Source organism: Haliaeetus leucocephalus, unplaced genomic scaffold, assembly GCF_000737465.1.
Source record: "Haliaeetus leucocephalus isolate CR32 unplaced genomic scaffold, Haliaeetus_leucocephalus-4.0 Scaffold351, whole genome shotgun sequence".
NCBI classification, from domain to species: Eukaryota; Metazoa; Chordata; class Aves; order Accipitriformes; family Accipitridae; genus Haliaeetus; species Haliaeetus leucocephalus.
This window is the reverse complement of record NW_010972787.1, coordinates 3,879,867-3,901,061: the sequence shown is the minus strand read 5'-3', so window position 1 is coordinate 3,901,061 and position 21,195 is coordinate 3,879,867. Positions and strand designations below refer to the sequence as shown.

The 21,195-nt window shown below is 41.7% G+C and overlaps 1 protein-coding gene across 7 annotated transcripts in view; it reads left to right on the top strand.

The window, feature by feature from the left end:
* The window catches only part of ATP8A2 (ATPase, aminophospholipid transporter, class I, type 8A, member 2), a 310,653-nt gene that overhangs the window by 258,467 nt on the left and 30,991 nt on the right, over nt 1-21,195 (top strand). For 6 of the 7 annotated variants that reach the window (XM_010572662.1, XM_010572661.1, XM_010572660.1 and 3 more), the window contains 2 exons: nt 14,787-14,875; nt 20,869-20,973. In XM_010572662.1, coding sequence (XP_010570964.1) covers nt 14,787-14,875; nt 20,869-20,973 — 194 coding nt within the window. Of the gene's footprint in view, nt 1-12,260; nt 12,401-14,786; nt 14,876-20,868; nt 20,974-21,195 lie in introns of those variants that run through there. The other variant, XR_774672.1, reaches the window with a different exon arrangement.

Below are 21,195 nucleotides of genomic sequence, written 5' to 3'. Positions count from 1 at the left end.
CTTAATAGTCACGACCCCCTCTTTCCCCCCCCCCCCCCCCCCTTTTTTTTTTTTGACTGCTGGGTAACAGGATTGCATCCTTAGGCCTTCGGCTGACTATTACTACTATCACTTTTCCCCATGTCTATCACTTTTCACTTAAAGACATTGAATTTTATTTTATTACATGACAAGTCCTTTTGCCATTCTTTGGTTTTTATTATTTTATATGCTGAGGGAGACGGTATCCTCTCAAACAGTTGCCTTGCTATTCACCCCTTTCCTAGACTATCTATGAATATCTTGGTTGGCACAAATCATAGCACAGGTGTCTGTAGAACTCCCCAGATGATCTCTCTCCATTAAGAATACTGCATTTGTAGTCCTGCTGGCTTTGTGTTATCTAACTTGTTACTCTCCTGTGCAAGGACCTTGCCCACTTACCCTGTGGTACCTTATTTTCTGAAGCTCTGATAATGAACTCAATTGTGCTGGACCAGTTAGAATTTGGAAATCTGAATAAACAGAGGTTATCTGGTGAGGAAGTCTGTTTGACTCAGGCAAAGAGATTGTGCAGCCCACTGTGCCATGCTTTTCTGGTTTTGGCTGGGATAGAGTTAATATTCTTCATAGTAACTAGTATGGAGCTGTGTTTTGGATTTGTGCTGGAAACAGTGTTGATAACCCAGGGATGTTTTTGTTCAGGGATGTTTTCCCTACTGCTGAGCAGTGCTCACACAGAGCCAAGGGCTTTTCTGCTTCTCACCCCACCAGTGAGGAGGCTGGAGGTGTACGAGAAGTTGGGAGGGGACACAGCCGGGCCAGCTGACCCCAACTGACCCAAGGGATATTCCAGACCATAGGATGTCATATCTAGTTTATAAAGCTGGGGGAAGAAGAAGGAAGGGGGGATGTTCAGAGTGATGGCGTTTGTCTTCCCGAGTAACCATTACACGTGATGGAGCCCTGCTGTCCTGGAGATGGCTGAACACCTGCCTGCCCGTGGGAAGCGGGGAATGAATTCCTTGGTTTGCCTTGCTTGCGTGCACGGCTTTTGCTTTACGTATTAAACTGTCTTTATCTCAGCCCGTGAGATTTCTCACTTTTACCCTTCTGATTCTCTCCCTCATCCCCCTGGGGGGGGAGTGAGAGAGAGGCTGTGTGGGGCTTAGTTGCCGGCTGGGGTTAAACCATGACACAAGCCCAGAGTTTTTCTTGTTCTCCTCTGGTGTAGGCACAGCAACAGGGCGATGGGTGCCTCCTTGCAGGCACTTTGTGCCTCTGGCAGTCTGCCTCCCAAGGAAATTGCTGGTGGAGCTGGCTTCACCTGCCTTTGGCCCAAAACAGTTGCATGATGTAGGGAAAGCTGCCTTAATTGCTATGACTGTTGGTTTTCCATACCTGCAGTATAAGAACTAAAATTTCCTACCTCACAAGTGTGGTATAGTGCTCAAATTAGTAAGCAGCATAGTTCTTGCTGGAGAGCCCTGGATAGAAAGAAACCGGGAAATGCAAAATATTGCAAATATTTGATCTAGTTCTCCTTGAACATTGGTGTGACCCATGCTCCAAAGTCGCTTAAGTGTTCTTGAAAAATACCACAATCATTAGTGAGTGGCCTGCAGTGTGATCGCTGGTCAGATGTGTACACAGCGCAGAGGGGAAGGTCCCCACTGTTGGCCTAAGTAAACTTCCAGAGTCCCTGAAGGGGGAAAACAATCGTTCAAGTGAAAAGATTGCTGGCAAGCTTTTTAAAAATGCTGGTTGTCTCTGATACTCAAAAGTCTTGAAAGACTTTGGGGTTTGCTTCCAATGTCATGGATACGGCTTTGGACAATCTCAATACTTCTACTATTTTAACGTTAATTCTCAAATTACTGATTTTTGTTTACTGTACCTTGCAGGCTTTAAGCAGAATATCACTGTCCACCATTTTCACTAGCCAGGCAGAAACTATTTTAAAACTGTTCATGATGGTATGCTGCTGACATGATTTTAAAGAGTAACCGTACGGGAGTGTTTCTTTTAAAACTACACACAACATGGCGTTGTAGGATTTTTGCACACAGAAGAAAATAAACCGGGTCACAATAGGTCAAACTTCAGTCTTTCAGTGTGAAGAGCATCTATTTTAAGCGGAAGATGAGAAATGGACTAGTAACTGTTACCCTGAAGTGAAAAATGGTGCCGTTCATGTATTTAATTGGTCAGGGTTTGTAATGGGGCTTTGAATCCTGCTGCTGTCGGATCTTGTACTGCTGCTGTCAGTCACGTTTTTTCTCTTTCTTAAAAGACTCACGGTAAATTTATTTTGGATAGTTTCTTAACAGGTGTTTCCTCGACGTTAACGAATGCTTCAGATGAGAACCGTGCTCCATGTCCAGAGTTCTCAGCTGAAATCACAGGGTGTTTGCTCATCTGCGGCCACGCTGACAGCAGGCGCTGGCGGGTCCCCGCCGCAGCCCGGCCTGGACGCAGAACAGATGTCGGGGATTAGGGGCGAGGAGTCGGGGAAGCTTTCGGCCTGCGCGTTCGCGGAAGTAATTCATTGTGGAGACGCAGACGGGGCCTGCTGGACCCGCGCTGAGGAGCTGGCTGAAAACGGGTCTCGGTGGGATTGAGTATCCAAATCAAAAACAAATGTTTTCTTGGTGCCGTTTAATTAAAGGGAGGGCATAAATCAATACGATAAACTGAAGTTAGTGCACCAAACGGCGTCGTACTTGCACAGCGTTCTTCCCAACGAAGGAGCGGGCGATATGGGTCTCCTAAAATAGCGCTACCTCGCACGCTGCGGGTGGAAAGGCTGCCTGGGCTGCCTTGCCGGGAAGGGCTGTGGAGGCAGGAGGGGGGGCTGCGCTGCCAGCCCTGGGACTGGGCGTCCAGGAGAGCCTCTTCGCCTTGGACTAGCGCTTGTGGTCATTTTGTCGATGTTTTATGATTAAGAGAACGTTTCCTGTGGGACTAGCTGTCTTCAGCTGTTAGGTCTGTCTCTCGCTCTTGTGTTTTGTATGTCATATACTCAGAAATTAGCCATCTATGGAGAAACGGGGGTGGCACAAGGTGACCAAGACCGAGTGGTGCAGAAGGTCTGCCGTGGCACTAGTGTCCCCTACAGACATCAACCATTGCACCACATACTCGTCACGCTTGTCAGGCATATCTGTGGGCCAGGAAGCTAACTTTTGGCTGCAATTCATTTATTTATAGATTCTGAGCGGGCATCTGTAGCTGTGATTTGCAATGTGATATGGAAAAGAGAATTTATGTAAATCGCTGCTATATTGTGCTGCTGTTATGAAGATTTCAGTAAAGGGTGAAAGGAAGAAGGGAGAGACAGGCTGTATCTCTAGGGTTTGGCAAGCGGCTGCGTGGGAATCATTGCAGATGTGCTTGGTACATGGTAATACAAAGCACAAAGACATGGCAGCTGTATGAAGAGGTCATATATGCTCAAGCGATGAAATAAATCACTCTGGGAATGAAAATGAAGGAAAGAACCAAGATTTTATGGGGGAAAGTACCCATTTGTGGTAAGACTCCATTGATCTGAGTTGAATTGCAGTCATGGTAGAATAACCTGAAGTCTTTAGGGCCTTCAAGAGAGACAGTGTGACAGTAAAGAAAACTTTGAGCTAACTGCATTCAGAATATGCTTTAAGAACATAACCATTGAGTGAAGATAAAATCCCAGGTGATTATGTAGTGACTGAGCTAGTAAACTACTCTTCCTGGAGAAATATAGTGTGGGGAAGTAATGACTGTTACCTGATGCAAGTCAACCATTGCTATAACAGCTTAAGAACAGATAAAGATCTATAGCACTGACTTTACAGGACATAGTTTTGCAGAACGCAGAGCCTCCTCTATGGAAGTGATGTACTTTCAGCTGCTATTGAGTTCAGTAAGAAATCAGCCTGCTCATTGATTTATAAGCCTATACCCCAATTTGAAAAACTGGAAAGAGATTTACTTTTCTGAGCACTGCAGTTAATAGATCTAATTCGTGCTGTATGGTTATCGGCCATTTTCTGGAATTCTTGAGCTATTGAGGAATCTGCAAGATGTAAGACACAAAGAATAGTGTTATCCTGGTACATTTAATCTCAAATCATATCAGGAAATAAGTTAAAAACAAAATATAAAAAACCACAGTGCTTTCCAGTTGTGGGTGTTAATGCTGTAGCTCTACTGCAAGCAGCAAATCCTGTGGAGTCACCGTACTTTCTGACAAGCTGCCTGCAAGCATAGGTGTCTGCATGCCCCATCTAAATTGCTAGATCAGGGCGCTGGAGAGAAGTAGTCTTGCTAAAGTCAACTTAATTTGCCAGATGTGGGGACAATGTGCAGAATCTAATTTGAATTAATATCGATGAAAGTTTTGTCATTGGCCATTCCAGATCTTTATCTGTGCTGTGGAACTTGAGTTTTGGTCAGCAGCTTCAATCAGAAGACAAAATTGTTTAGATGGCTCAGGCGAGTGGATAGATACCTAATTATACTTAGCTGAAATATTTAACAGTGTAGCTCAGTTAATGTGGTTTATATTTTCTTTTTTAATCTGCTCTCTTAAGATGGTCTATAAAAGCACAAAAAAGCTTAGCACAAAGATACACTCGGTGGCATAACAAATAGAAAAGGAATAAATGCAGACTTCAAAGGTGATTTTTAAAAAGTTAGCAAAACAATCATGTGAGGCGGGGGAAGTGTTATTTGATACTAATATAAAAAAAAGCTATTTTTCAATATACTACTTACACAGTTGTTTAAAAAATTATTTTCAAAACACTCCAGTGAGCTTGACTGTATTTTCTGTGTTTTCTTTGAGATTAGGACACATGCCCAAACGCATACCATGAAACCATGGCAGAGGTGGAATAAGACCAGAGTTCCTGAAAGTGATCTTTCTGCTCTTGGTAGAGCACCTTTTTCCTTAGGGATGCTACTTTGGTAATACTGGGGAGGAGGGAGTATCTTGAAACAAATGTGTTTTATGTGAGGAAGCCAGTGTTGTTGCAGTAGCACAGTTGGAAAATTTCAACACACAAAGCCAGGAAATTCAAAGGTGCTGACTCTTTGTAGGTGTAACTTGGCAGGTTGTACAAATATCTTACATCTTCACTGGCAAGGAATGGCTTCTGCTAAACATAATTACTCCCTTGGAGTTTTAAATTCAAAGGTGCGTTCTGTAAAATTTAATTTTTTTCCCCTGCAGCTTTCATGATAAAGGCAGTTATTAAATAAGGGCAGCTACTATACAAGAGTGGTTACTATTAAAACCTGCACAGAAAAAGTTATAGGCACCAAACAAGAGTGGTTACATGCTGAACATGACTTCAAAAGGAAAAGCATAATGTAAAGTATAAATTTATTTTTATATGCAGAGTAGAAGTTTATACTGAAGTGCATGAAACAGTGAACAAGACAAACTGTTTCATTGTCAGGTCTATGGAAGTTACTGTTTCAGATTTACTTTGCTCTTTCTATTCACGCCTGTGTTGGTTTAGTTTGAGGGGGAAGGAGAGGAAAACTAAAGATTCTAAAAAAAATGTCTATAGGGGTGACTTTGCTTTCCTCCCGAGCAGCACACTTTCATACAGATTTTACTTGGGCTCAGTGAAGTTACAGCACCAGGGCAGGTCACCACCCATCAGCAGGTGGGCCTACTCTTCCACATCCTCAAGAGTGAGTTCATCATAAACTGAAATATAGAAGAAGATTATATTGCGTTGCACAACCGTCTAATTGGACATATCTCAGAAGACTCAAACTATCTTATGATTCAGAAGTAGTATCAAGCCTCACTCGTGTGAGGAAAAAATAAATGTTGGATGCCATCAACAGCATCCTCTACATCAGTTTTTTCAAGGTGTTCGTGGTCCACAAGAACACGTACGTGTCAAGGAAGGAATTACTTTTATTCAGTAATTTCAATTTGTGCTGGGGGAGCTCAGACTAATAGAGAAAGATATTTTTATGGTTTTTTAACCAGGGAGAATAATTACTGCTTGGTGCCATTTACATAAAGATTTATTGAGATATTTTACCCACTTTAAGAAGCTTCTTTGCCTAATGAGATCTGTGCTTTCTAATAAAATTTCAGGAATCCACTTACATCCATTCACATGGAGCATGATTTTACTACCAATTTTTAACCAACAGTCTTCTCCAAATGACTTTGAAGAAACATTCATTTACTTTTTTTGTTGAGCTTAATGTAACCAATAATGAAAAAGAAATGATAGGCTGCATGAAACTGCATCAGAGTTTACACTGCCAGTGGACCATAAAATCAAATTAAAACACCATCTGATTAATTTTCTTAATTCTCTGCTATCAAAGTAATAATGGAGACTAACATGAGCAGGGTCCTAGTTTAATTGGTAGTGTTGTATACTAATTAAGTAATGAGATACAGTAATTTTTTTTTCAGGCGAGGCTGTACATTTAGAATATATTTTTAGTTAGCAAAAGACAGCTTATTAACACCTTCTGAGATGTATTTGGCCAATGATATATTCATTTATGAATCAAATCTTAATTTCTGTAGATTACATTAAGAAATAGAATAAAAATAGGTTGCTAACTTGTTGTGTTCCTCCATTATGGAAAAATAGTTCCTAACAAGAAAATAAAAAGGAGTAGAAGATCTGAGGATTTCACTGTGCTCCTATGGTGTTGTAGATCTAACTAGTTTCTCCAAAATCATGGCAGTGTATGTGAAGGGGGGGAGGGGGGGGGGGTTAGGGGTTTTTTTCCTCCTTGAAGATACTGATTTTTGGTTTTGTAGCTTTGTATTGGTAATTCCTGCAATTTTCTAGTCATGACAGAACTTCAAGCAAGTGATTTGTCTTTTTTGAGTTGCCATTATGTTTTTTGGGGTTTTCTGTGCTTTAGTTTGTATTTTCATGCTTTCTTTTAACCCTTGTAACTAGCAACTTCTTTAATGAAAAGCTTCTTGCCTGAGACCTATATTTCAAAATATCTTGGGCTTTACTAGGAATGCTGAATATATGTCTTTGTGATATTGTGTTGGCGGCTTTTTTTTGCTCAAAGTACTGCTCCTGTTGTACTTCCCTACATTTATATCCAGCTATTACAATAAAATTACCAATAAGCTTGATAACTGTCATGGAAGCTGGACAGTGGATGGACTTCCTACTCTAGATTTCCATGTGGTTTTAAGTATGACTGGCAAAATTAAGGAAAAGGGGTAAAATATCTGAGTGAGGTATCTGATTTTCTCTTTCCTCCTTTTATTGCTCTCAAGGGGATATGGCTGTATGAGTGGAGACTGGAAGAGGGAGGAAATAGGTTTGAGACTGGACCAATGTGTCATTGTGTTAAATCCAGCCAGCCAGTGAGGTCATTGTTTTCATCTGAGTCATTTTAGAATGAAAACTCTTACATTATGGAAAACATTGCACATCTTTATTTCAGACATGGAAATATCCAGCCAACCTTTCAGTGGTAGAGCTCTGCTGATTTCATTTGAGGTACTCCTGACTCCCAGTGGTGTAGGCAGGAGGGGAAAACAAATTCTTTTGCCTCTTTTTTTTAACACTTTGCCACTAACCCAAAGGGGTTATTCTTTAGGCATGTTTCCAGCCAAGATGCTTGTTGAAGAGGGAGCTGGTAAATCTGTTGATCACACCTGTCAGCCCTGAGTCTAGTAAATCTGTCCAGCCTGGAGCTGGCTACAGTTATATTGGGGGGGAGAAAGTTCTTAAGCACCGTCTCATGTTGAGGCTAGATTATGTTCCAATGTGCGCGGGGAAAATCCTTGAGACTGCATTCTTGGATATTGATTATATTTCATACTCGAGCTCCAGTAGGCTCAGCCTCTGTGTAGTGTGATTTAATTGAAGGACTTGGGCAATCTGCCCAGCTCTGCAATTGATTTGTGTGACCGTGAGCAAACCCTGTCATCTCTCTGCACTTGGGTTTTAATATATGTAGTCTTTAAGGTAGGTCTGATATTTGTAGCACTTTAAGGATCTTGTATAAGACAGTAAGTATAACAGAATTTCTGTATTTTGTACAATATAACAGCATGGGGTGGAGATACTGATCATTCCACATAAGCTAATAGAAATAGTAGGAGGTTTTGACTGAATCTAATAAATGCTGTTTTATCATTTAAAGTGGGAGAAAGCCATTTCTAGTTGATGCCTTCAGAACAAATTATGAAAACTAGATTGCTATATGACACAAAGTCTTCCAGTTGTTGCATGGCACGTGCTTACAGTGTTAGCATGTGGCAAGTCCTATGTCACTTTAAAGATCCATTCAGCAGCTTGGTTGATAAGGATTTAATATTTTTGCCCTTTCAAGCTTAAACTTCCAGGTCTTTTGAAACAAGAAAACCACCCAGCGCTGGCACTGAAACATTCGGTCTTAATAGGACTCAGAACACGCAGGGAGTGCCACGGTGCAGTTCTCTGAAGGAAAACAGGGCTGGGTAATGGTCTGCAAACTGTTTAAATGCATCAGATATTTGCAGAGGAGCTTGCACTGTGATGTGGTTTGTAATCTGTGATAGTTTTTTCATACGTGGAATCTGTTCCTCTTCCTACTGAAGTTAGGCTTCAAATTTACTCATGCAAAGCATTAAAAAGAAAAACCCTGCAGCAAAGATGTCTAAGCTGCGACATCACTAAAAGTGCAACAATTTCAAGATTGGGGTAGAGTGTGTTTAGCTTTCTACTGAAAATATTTCCTAGACCTTTAAAGCAGTTTCTGAATCAGCCTTATTGCTGCAGAGCAAATGAAAGGCAATCTTTCCCAGGAATCTGGGACTTTGCAGAGTAAAGTAGGAACATTGCTGTGATGTGTCCCAGTGTTAATGCCTGAGTTTCTCATGAAGAATGATATATTTGTCCATACACCATGCCATCAGGTGAGGCACTGGGACTTCAAGACAAATGGGAGGGAATTGTTTGCCCAAGCTAGCAGCACCCTGTCATTGGTGGGAAAATGGCTGAGACTGAGACCCTAGGAGTGGCACCTCCAAGTGGTGGGCTGAGGCAGGCTTTGAAGACGACTGTCCTCATTGACTGAATAACAAACATGCTTTGAAGTGACTTGCCTAACGTGGGATGGGAGCAAAGTGACCAACTGGGATTCCCCTGCCCCAGCTTTAGCCCTTCTCAAGCGATGTGCTCAGACCAAGTCACTGGTCTAGAACTGGTGGAGGAGAGGTACTGGCAGAGATGTCTACCTAGTGCATCTCAGTTGACTACCTTAAGGTGGGGTTAACTGCCTGCTGGTGATGCATGGCGTTCTGCTTTGTTTATTGAGGCAACGCAGATGGAGCAGCAGGGCCAAGGCTCCTGGAGTTGCGTTTGCATCTCCAGCCACGCGTCTCTCATCAGCTGGATCATTCAGTGTCGCAGATGTCTAGACAATAGCATCTCAGTGAGGGCAGTGAACTTTTCTTGTGCTTCTATCTTATGTGAAACCCTCACAATAATCACATGGCCATCTTCTTCCTTTCTTCTCCTTTCCCAAGTGCTGCCAAAGGCAGTGCCATGCCATCATCCATGTTTGACTAGTTGGGACCAAAGTGATCTGACTGATCACCTGACTGCAGGCTGGACTTGGATCCCCAGTGTATAAAGCTGGAATTTGAATGAGTGTGAAACCATAATTTAGCAGCTTATTGGGTCCTTATCCATGTCTCGTGGAGAGAGCTATGATCAGGATCCAGACACGCTTCTAGTAATAATTTTTGTCATGCTGTAAATACAATGCTAGCTGTTTTCATTGTGATCTTAATGCTTCTGCTGTCCTTTTTTCTTTTAATCAGAGTTAGGATGCATGGGTGTATGAGGAAATAAAGTAATAAAAAGCTTTTATTATTCAGAATACTAATTTAAATTTTGTCTCACTTTTCCTGAATGATCAAAGATGATTGAGACCCGTGTTTGGTTTGTCTGAATCACTTACTGGTCCCTAGTTGTTGTCTAACCATGATGTGATAAGAATACGAAAACAGTCTGGATATCTGGCTTCCCATCCCTGGGCACTTCTGGCCTTGTTGTTCATCTTAGAAGTTGTTGTTGAAAATAGTGGCACCACCTATTGGTGGATGTATTCGGTTTGTGTGGCCAGGTTTTGGTCACAGGGGCACTACAGGGGTGGCTTCTGTGAGAAGCTGCTAGAAGCTTCCCTTATGTTCAACAGAGCCAATGCCAGCTGGCTCCAAGATGGACCTGCTGCTGGCCAAGGCTGAGCCCATCAGCAACGGTGGTAGCACCTCTGGGGTAACAGATTTAAGAAGGGGGAAAAAAAACTGTGCAATTTTCAACTTCAGCTGGAGAGAGGAGTGAGAACATGTGAGAGCAACAACCCCGCAGACCCCCAGGTCAGTGCAGAAGGAGGGGAGGAGATGCTCCAGGCACCGGAGCAGAGATTCCCCTGCAGCCTGTGGGGAAGACCACGGTGAGGCAGGCTGTCCCCCTGCAGCCCAGGGAAGACCACGGTGGAGCAGATCTCCACCTGCAGCCTGGGGAGGACCCCATGCCGGAGCAGGGCGATGCCCGAAGGAGGCTGGGACCCTGTGGGAAGCCCGCGCTGGAGCAGGTCTGCTGGCAGGACTTGTGACTCTGCAGGGGACCCACGCTGGAGCAGTTCGTGAAGAACTGCAGCCTGTGGGAAGGACACATGTTGGAGAAGTTCATGGAGGACTGTCTGCTGTGGGAGGGACCCCACGGTGGAGCAGGGGACGAGTGATGAGTCCTGCCCCTGAGACGGAAGGAGCGGCAGAGACAACGTGTGATGAACTGGCTGTAACCCCCATCCCCATTCCCCTGCAGTGCTGTGGGGATGAGGTAGGGAAAACCGGGAGTGGAGTTGAGCCAGGAAGGAGGGAGGGGTGGGGAGAAGGTGTTTTTAAGATCTAGTTTTTATTTTCTCCTTATTCTACTCTCATTTGACTGGTAATAAATGGAACTGATTTCTCCAAGTCAAGTCTGTTTTGCCCGTGACAGCAATTGGTGAGTGATCTCTCCTTGTCCTTATTTTGACCCACGAGCCTTTTGTTATATATTCTCTCCCCTGTCCAGCTTGGGGGGAGTGATAGAGCGGCTTTGGTGGGCACCTGGCATCTAGCCAGGGTCCACCCACCACAGTGGAAAAGGAAAACTATGAATTATGCTTATTTGCATACTAAGAAAGAATAGTAAAATGGAGAAAAGAGTTTGAAATGTATTCCATATTGCAATTTAAGATTATCTTTTTAAACAACTTATTCCCTGTTTGATATGCTTGTGTAGAGCATTTCCATGATTTAAAACAAACAACAAAAAAAACCCCGAACAAACCCCCAAAACCCTTAACCTAGGCTTTTTAAAATAATAGTGCAGAACAGATTTTCCTAGTCATTCTGACTGGCCAGTACTATTGGGTTTGTTGCTGTGTTTCAAAGGAAAAAAAGAAAGTACCCACCCTTACAAAACCAGTTTACAAGAGGTTAAAGGTATTGGGACCTAAATTGCTCCTCAGTTGAAATAACTGGAGCGAAGCTTTTTCTTTCTTTTCTTGTTCCCATTCTTTCGTTTCAACAAATGTTATCTCTGCTCTAAAATGAGCTATTTTACTGTGGCAGCCTCCACAGTGCTTTGAAGACAGTCTACTAATGGCAGCAGTTTAAGTTGCAGTGTCTTCAGCAAGAGGACTTCCATTAGTCTCAAGGGTTTTTTTGGGGGTGCAAGGTGATGAATGGTTTCTGGTAGTTGGCTTTGGATGTGCTAGTCACTAATGTTTACATCAGTAGACAGAATAAAAATGACTTAGTTGCATATTGTGGGGCCTGTGTGATGACAGAGCTGGTCAAATTTTGAATTTGTTTAAAAAACAATTTCTTCTCCTTCTCCCTGTGGCCTTATAAAAACGAAAAAAAACCCCAACAAAAAACGGTGGTGGTTCCCGTTTAGTAGCTCTGCTTTTCTTATCTGGGGGAGATAACTGATAGCTGAAGGGTGTTATTCATTGGGACTGGGTCTGGAAATGCCGTGTTTCGCTGAAGATGTATTGCAGTACTGTCTTCGCTGCTCTCGTGAATAGCTGAACAACTGGAATGGAGCACAGCAACAGCTGTGAAGCCTGAGGAAGGCTTTGTTGCGACATATAGGTGTTCTTACTATAGCTTCTGTTCGTAACCCAGTCCTCTCTCCCACAAGTTGGAGAATATCCTAAAAATGCTGCCTATGGATGTGCCCAGAATGTGTTAGGTGGTTTCCAGTGAATCCTCTGCTGAGGAGCTCCTGTCCTGTGAGCAGATGGTGTAACCCTGCTGGAGAGGAGGCAGAGTGCAGAGGCAGAGCTGTGCGTGCAAGACAAACCAGTTCACTGTGATGCAGCATAGCAGTCATATAGCTCCAAGAGGAAACTAGAGATGTGCAGGGAAGAAACCATCCAGGTGAGCGTGGAGTAAAATCTTGGGGAGGGTTGTGTGGAAAAAGGCTTGCTTCTAAAGTGAGTGTGTGATAGGGTTCAGATGTGATGAATAGTTTTACTGTTATGGTGCAGGTTTTGGACAGAATAATACTTGAGTAAAATGCATAATTGCGGGCCAAAAGTATTTGGCTTGACATTTTTTTGGTGTCGAGCTCAACATGTGAAATGTCCAAATTCATAGCTGTTGATTGAGATGTCAACATTTATAACAACAATAACAGCATTTAAACTGCTGCTGAACACATACTCAGATTGTTCTGCACTTTGAAAGTGTGTTGAGTTGCTTTCAGCTAGAAAAGCAAAAAGTGGAACGTAAAATATTTGAAGCCGAAATAGCTGAAAATGCATATAAAATACTATGGCCCTTTTTTAGCCTTTATTAGCACAGGCAATGGAAGGATGGTCAGTGGAAATGCTGATGAGATTAGACTGCTAGCACTGGCAGGGTCACAGCCAAAGAAAAGCAAAGCAAGAGGATAAATCTCATTATGCTTTGCCACTGTGTTATTACAGGTCAGCTCTTTGGCTAACAATAACGTTATGATTTCTCTCTTATTCCTGTATATCCTTTTCCTTAAATAAGCATAAATCAAAACTTCCCTTATACTTCTGGCATTCTCATGTGAAAGCAGGCATGAGGGCTCACAAGTAACGGAGAGCTGATTCTGGGACTGTAATGTGCTTGCTTACTGTCTGTGTGGGTGGCAAAGTGTCTATAAATGTTTTAGCACAGTCTAGATTGCTCTCGGTTTCAGCACAAGATTTACCGCTGATCCGCCAGTCCAGCAATGGCATGGAGGATTTAACATTCAGAAGTGAAAAACGCCTTTGGAAATACTCGCTACTTGGCAATCCAAGGGCAAGCTGCTGCTAAATATGACAAGAGTTGTGAGGTGGACAACTTTAAACAGAGATTGGCAATGCAATTGATGGTTTTTCTCAGTGTTAAAGCTTCGCTGTAGTGAGTGGTGGAAGTTCCTTCTGTTGTGATCAACCACCTTTGTCTTTCAAAGGGTATAATTACGATTTTGTCTTCTCTCAGTGTATTTCAAAGGCTAGTAGACATTTTGTTTGGTTCAGTGTTCTGCAGCTCAACTTCGTGTTTGCCTGTAAAATGCCCTGACGCTTCAGCATTGCAGGCTGCTGCTCTCTCATGCGCTCCAGCAGCGAGGCACAGCTGAGCCAGCCAAGCCTGTGTTACCCTGGTCAGACAACTGCTTTAGTTCGGTGTCCGCAGGTATAGCCCTCCCTGCCTGTGGCGACATCACACGTGAACGTCAGTAGATGTGTGTGTGTATTGTACATGGCGTACGAAATACTGAGAAGTAAAGGTTTTGGGGAAGGGCCATGGCAGTATCCATAACTGGCAAGGGAGCAAAATACGGCTGGCTACTGGGAACGTTGTTGACACCTTTCAGCCTCTGTTGTAGTTGTGTGCTGCACGCAAGTCGTTACAGAAGAAAAAAATCTTTTCTATTTCTAATGTACTAGAGAACTTAAATGGTTCTCATGAGAGCTGTGTGTGTGTGTGCATGCAAGAGGTGGTGAGGTCGTCTCAAGTCTTCCGTGTAGCAAACCCAGACCTTACTCACCATTCTAACTGACCTAAAATAACATTTCTGTAAATAGTGCTATATTTCAATTTTGTTCCATAACTATGTGTGTATGCTGGGACTTGTAGGGTTTCCAGATATCTTCCTTCTCAAATAGTACTGAGCTTTTTCTTCAAGCCTTACAACAGTGAGAAAAACCCAAATATACATTTTGAGCTTTTTGTTTGTAAAAAAAGCCATTTGTGTGACAGGAGTGAACCTTTCCCACCCTGGGTTTCAGGCAGCAGTAGTTTGAACAGGAAGTGCTGTATTTAAGTGGAATATGACTGAAACATTTTCGTGCAAAGTGTATTTTTTTTTCATGTCAGTTTGATGCTGCTCAGGGATCTAGAACAGTGGGTAGAGAGTAAGCAAAAAGCAAAAAAGATAGTGAAAAGCGCAAGCTAAATATACTTAAGGTGCACTTCTCCATGAGTGAAAATGTGTCTGCCTGGATCCACAAATTAATATCAGTGGAGGATTCGGTCAAAACACTTGATTTCTTAAAAAATTTCTAAGGAGTTTGATATCATAAGGAATGATTGCAATGAGAAATGCCATTGCTGTTTGTTAATTACAGGCCTAACTTCTGTTAAGAGTTGATGAGACTTCCCCCCACCACCAAATTTCAACATCATTCAGATCATGGATGCAGTATCTGTTTGATGCCATCGCTCTACCTTTTCCCTGTAAACAACCACTTAACGTGTAATGGCTTGAAAATATTCATGATTTATTTCTTTGTTTTCTTCACAGGCTGGAATGGTGTTGAGATGTGGATACTTCTGGTTTGGCCTGTTTCTTGTGCCCACTGCCTGCCTTGTTAAAGACGTGGCATGGACAGCGTAAGTCCTGAACCAGTCCTCTCGTTGTTATAGGAATTATTCTGTATGCACATGTCGTCCAGTCCAGTATTTTTCTGTAAAGAACTATGAAGCCTTTCAGTGAATGCCAAAGGGTGATATTCGTTTGGAAGGCCTCTGAACAAAGTGAAGCGGGAGTCATTTCTCATCTGCCAATGCAACCAGCAATGTGAGAGAATGAATTATTAGTCCTGAATCTGAAGGAGGCAGCCTTGCCTGAGTAATGGTGTGTCATCTTACGATTATTGGTGTTGTCTACCCTTTAGTTAAGGGTGAATTTAAATCAGACATCAGAGATTTCCTGTTCCTAGAAAGGAGCACATAATTTGTTCAATTTTACTAAGGTTAGGTAAAAAGTAAATATGTGGCGCTCTAATCCATACCCAGTACGCTCCCAGTTCTTTGTCAGCTGCTCTTTAGATTCTCCTTCAACAGTGGGTCTTCCAAGACTTAACTGAGAGAAGAGTAATACTTGCGCTCTGTGGTTGAAGTAAACTCCTAATGATTCCCTTCAGGCCCAGAGAGGGGGAATAACCCTTGTGAAATGCAAGCCTGTGTAATCAATCCCCTTCTCTCAAAACTCTGTGGTTTCAAAGCACTGTGGAAGACAAGCAATTTCAAGAATTTTGATTTAAAGAGAAGCTACTTACCTTCTCTACCATTGCAATTTGAAATGCAGAAGCATTGTTTTCATTTAGAATTTCTCGTGATTTGTTCAGCTTGCTTTTAAGTGTCTTAAGCACCAAAGCTTTCATCCTTTCCCTTCGAAAGCTGTGTTACAACCAAGGTGGTTTTATTACATGAATATATAATAACCTTATGCAAGGAGGACTGAGGGCATTCCAACTCTGGGGCAAAAAGGCAGATCCTAGCTGGAGTGAACAGGGAATATAGGTTAGCTTGTCACTTTTCACAAAGGCTCAAAGTGAAAGCATCGTAACATGTAACGCTTTGCTCCAAGAATGAGCTGTCGGTCAGCCAAGGAAGATTCTTAGAATCATTTAGGTTGGAAAAGACCTTTAAGATCGAGTCCAACTGTAAACCTAACACTGCTGAGTCCACCATCTTCTTTAGAGATATGCAGAAAATACTGAAAAAAGCAGAAAGTTTCCCAAACACAGGCACGTTTCAAACACTGGCTTAAAAGGATAAATCAGCTCATATGCATATATCTGAGAATATTTTTTCTTCCTACGGGATTGATAGCACAGCTAAATTAAACTGGTAGTAGGCAAATCTACCAATCAGTAAGTACTTCTTAAATGCTTTCCTGTTTTCTTCCTCAGCTTAATTTTCACAAGCTACACTGCTAAAATTAAAACTATGTATCATAATGTATAATTTCTGTTCAGGCCAAACTATGATTTAATAGTCTAGCACACTAGAGGGTTTTTTGTTACACTTATTAAATTTCTCCAATTGAAAATTATTTTAGAATTCTAAAGCTTGAGGCCAAAATGTTTAAATTTAGATACTTAGCTGTGTCTATGACCTGCTTTTTAAAGCTCTGGGGGAAAAAAAAAAAAAAAATATCTTTGAATTCATTTAGCATAACAGGCCCTGCTCCTGTGTCAGGCATTATTTAAAATTACCTGCTTAGAAGTCAGTGGGACTACTTTTGTGATTAAAGATAAATAGGAGCTGAACTGTTTGCAGCATCAGGGATCAAATAGGTATTTAGTTGTCCAAGATTACGCTTCAGGTTTTGAAATATTTTCATAATAGTTGAACGTCCCAAAGTTGTTCTCTGTTCTTATCAGTTCTTGGCAAAAATGACTCAAGAATTGTAAAGCAGGCCAGACCAAGGCAGGCTCATCCTCAGCTATTACTCATTTAAAACTCTGTTACTGACACAGCCTGTTCTTTAATATTTCTTAGAGAAATCTCAGCAACATAATCCTTCCAGTGGTTCAGAGCAAGAACGTACAGAGATTGTGAAGCTCTCAAGACAAACGTGTATGATTGATATACTGGCTATTTTCGCAACAGATTTTAAACAGGAGGCTCCTATCAACATTAAGCAAAAAATCTGTTCTCTGAGCAGGGCTGCTTTTTTTTTTTTAAACCCATCACTGAAAAATTAACACCATTAACATTTTAACTAGGATAAATGAAATGACACAGCTATCAGCACTGCCATATGGAAGGAGTAAAGGTCTGTTTCCTTTCCAAGAGGCTTGCCATTCAAAACTTGAGCCCAAGGCCTCTGGAAATCAGCCGGCACATTTCCACAGCAGTGGTTACACCACATTGCTGTCTGTAGTTCAGCAGAATCTGGTTTTGGCCATAAAATTCCAGCAGCTCTGACTTCTCATGGTCATGGAATTTATCCCTTTCAGTTTCTTTTGGACATGAAGCATATGTCTGCTAAAGGAGCATCCATGTGACCCAAAAGGTATATGCCTAATTTCAGTACAAAATAATACCAGAGAACCATAAATACAGTGTACAGTTTTTGTCTAGAAGAAGGTTAAAAGGGATAGGAAAGCGTGTTTCAAACCCAGACAAATCTTTGTTTCTAAACTGCTGTGCTGCATCCGCTATCAAAACTTGTAATGCTGGAAGCAAGAGCTAGTTTTACATGTTCCTGTTGTCACACAGGCTACAATTGTCAACGAACCTCTTATCTTCCATATTCTCTGCAGCTCCAGGCTTTTTTATTTACTTTTTTTTCTTTTTTAAGTGAATCAAGGAAATGTGGAAAACTCTCTTTAAAAAGAGAAGGAAGCTTATTACTAATGCTTGGCTGCAATGCCATATTGTTAACTTTGGTTCACTACCCTGAATTCAGTGGCTTGGTTTGGATTTGGGTTTTGCCTTATGAAAGTTCCAGTTGTGCTGCCATTGAAATGAACGGAGCTTTATAAGGTGAGTGCTTCCTCACAGTTGGCACATGTCAGTTGAATACATGTCACTGGTGCTAGGAAGTCTCGAAATAGCTGAGCCACAAAGCTATGTGGGAATCATAAAAACGCAGAGTGTGTTCCAGCAAAATTAGGCAAAAGGGCAAGAATTTATTAATAATTGGTGTAGTGCTTAGTGTTACAGTGAAAAAATTTCCTGAGCCTTCCAATCATTACCAAAATCTTCATGTACTTTTTTACCGTGGGGAAAGAAGCATGTTGCACTTGCCAGCTCCATAGTGTAAATAAGAGAGAAGGTATAAGGAGCTCTTCCCATCCTTGCACACGCTTGCAGTCCCTGGAGCACAAGACTCCTAAAATGGTGTTGAGGATAATGAACCACAGTAGAGGTGTCATCATGTTTGAGAAACGCTTATGAATGTAACCATGCTTCTCCCTGGCAGATTCTGGCCTCCCGAACCCCCTAAATATCCTCCTAGGGCAGTGAAGTGAAGCTATGCACTTCTCTGGCTTGGAAGGGAAAGGGCCACCCAAAATACAAAGATAACCCTTTGCTGATTCTTGTGGTTCATTATCTTAATATCTGGGTGTGAAGGAAAGGTGAGTGTGTCTTTATGTAATGCATCAAATTTCAGCTGAGCAGTAACATCGACCACAGCATCTCATAATTTATTGAGGACTGGTGGTGCATCTACAGCCACTTGTAAAGTACAAGGTAAAAGCTAAGACTTCTACCTGTATTTTTGTGTATCAAAAGTTAGTAACGTGCCGTTGTGAAAAAGTCATGAAATATCCAGTCCTGTTGCCAGCAGTCCATGGAATATTTGCAGTTCGCTTTGATGGGAGCAAGCCCAGATTCTGAGACAATTGTAATACCATATTTTAGTGTTTGTTTTTGGAGAGACATGTGGATAGGTTAGCTCAGGCCCTTTTATAAATACTTAATTACTGATTTTTCCATGGATGCTCCTGCTTCCAAGTGAAGGAGTGACTCAATGCATACCTATTAACTGCAGGTTTATTGTTGCTTTAGGGATACCCAACCACAGCAGAGCCCATATATTTCATCATTTCACACTGCTTACAGAATACTTCAGTATCCTCAACTTGAGGACAACAGTATTTTTTCCATATTGTGAAATATCAGTGCAATGTCTCCTTGTGCTGTGCTGCACTAATTGGACTCTGTTGCTCAGGCTTCATTCTGTTAAATTTTGAATTCAGTATTCACTCTAAGGGAAAAGAAAAACATCTCTCACCTTTTATGGTGTATGGCAAGATAAACATGGAATCTTGGGAGAGATTGAATAACTTGTAGATTTCTGTGTTCTTGTCTGTGAGAAAACTGGTTATAAAGGATTTTAAGAGTTCTAAACACGCTCAGTCTTCAAGTTTGCAATAGTAAGTGTGGCCTCTTTAAAAGGTAAGAGATGAGTTCAAGGTCAAAATTTCAATGTGTTTACTAAAATTGAAGAGTGTGATAGTGAAGTCAACTGTAAAGATTATAAGAATTAACAGCTCAAAGCTTTCTCATTTTAATCACTATAGTTTCCCTTCCTCAAAGAGGAGACCAGTCTAATCATTAGCCTAACTAGTTATAGGAACTTGAATCTAATTAATTTCCGTGCAGCTGTTGGTAATCTCACATTCTTGAAACATTATGCATTTTAAAAATATCCTTGCTACTTGATTTCTTCCGTCACAGTACGTTGGTGTTCCCTTGCAGATCATACGCCTTTGGTGGTTTGTTTTAATAGGGTGCCCTTCTAAGTACATCCTGATACTCTTTATCTCCAGATTTTGCTATGCTTCATCTTTTGTTGTTCTCTTTTTTTTCCTCTTAAATGCAGATGTGTTTTGAAAAGTAGTTTTCATTTTAGCTTCTCATTTTGAGATACTTGGGGCCTAACTCAGCAACACGAAGACCAGAGGACTTGGATAACCTAGTATTAATATCAGGGCACCGTCATCTAAAATAGTATCAGCAAAGATTTTTGTGGTCTTTGTTTCTTACTGCCCAGGCATCTTCATTATATTTTAATTACATATACTTCAGTTACTATTTTTACGTTAGAGGGGGTTTGACATTGGTTTACAACACTGGTTAAAGATTATAGTATCTGCATGTAAGATTTTTATGAAACTTGTAAAGAAATTTTTGCTGTCTCTAGAGTTGAAGGATATTATTTTAATGCTATGAAGCATAGCGGTGTCTCAGCCGACTTGGCTTCATCTTGTTTTCAGGCTTATTGTGCAGTCACTTGCAAATCAGTATTATCTCATGGGACACTTGTCCTCCTTTAAGTGACGCAAAAGAGGAAGCTGATCAAAACCTGCCTGTTGGAGAAAGATCCCTGCATTTTGTATTATTGCTTTGTACTTCTCAAGACAGAGGGGACTAGATTTTCTCCTTATATCAATGTAATGTAGGTGTAATAGCACTGGAGCGGTAGGTGAAACTTGGGAAAAAAGGCCCAAGTCTCTTCATGGGGGACATTGCTCTCCAAATTTTGGTTGCACGTGTGGTACATGGATTGCTCTTTGAATCCCCAAGCCAAGAAAGTAGGACACAGCCAGTCTTGTTACTGTCACTTTGAAAGCTCAGTGGGGAGAGAATCCAAATCATGTGAGACTGATAAATGAAAATAAAGGGGCTTGAATAGCAATTATTATTGTAGACTCTCCTCAGGTTTTCAGAGCAGTGCCGTGCATAGCTCAAAAGACAGAGTAGAATCAGGTTTTACTGCCATGAATATTCAATGAATCCCAGCTCCTTTGTCTGAATGCCCGGGTCCTGAGCAGTCCCATGGCAGCGGTGTCAGGTCTCCATAGTCCCGTAGCTTTGCTGCTTGGTTAGATTTTGAGTGTTGTGTTGAGGCGGTCAAGCTCTGCTGAATTTGAAGTCCTTCTCATTTCTCATTTCTTATGTAATATTTCCCAGGTATTGTGAACCTGAACTGACATGTATACGCTGTGCCTTGTTTTGCAAATCCTTCAAGGGAAGGCCCTGAGCCTCTTATCGGAGAGGTAAAATTGGGGGTTAGTAGCAAAACAAATGTTCACGTGGCTTCTTTGTTTTGTTTTTCTTTTTATCTTTTCCTTGTGGTACAGGGCCAAGCATACCTACCATAAAACTTTGCTGGAGCAAGTTCAGGAGTTGGAGACGAAGACGAGAGAGCTGGGAAAAGCCATGCTTCGTGATAGTAATGGAAAGAGGTGGGCAAGCCTATGTTAATGTTTAAAACAGACCCTTCTTGTCCTCTCCCCTCCCTGTTTCTCATTCACCATTCAAATCTGATTCCAGACAGGGTAAGAAGGCTTCTCTCCTGTATTATTCATTTATTGTTGTTCCTTTTCATATGTCTGTTGCCCCCCCCCCAAAATCAGCCCTTCCAGTTTAATTTCTCCTGCGTTATTGCTGTGAGGCTGTATTGGCAA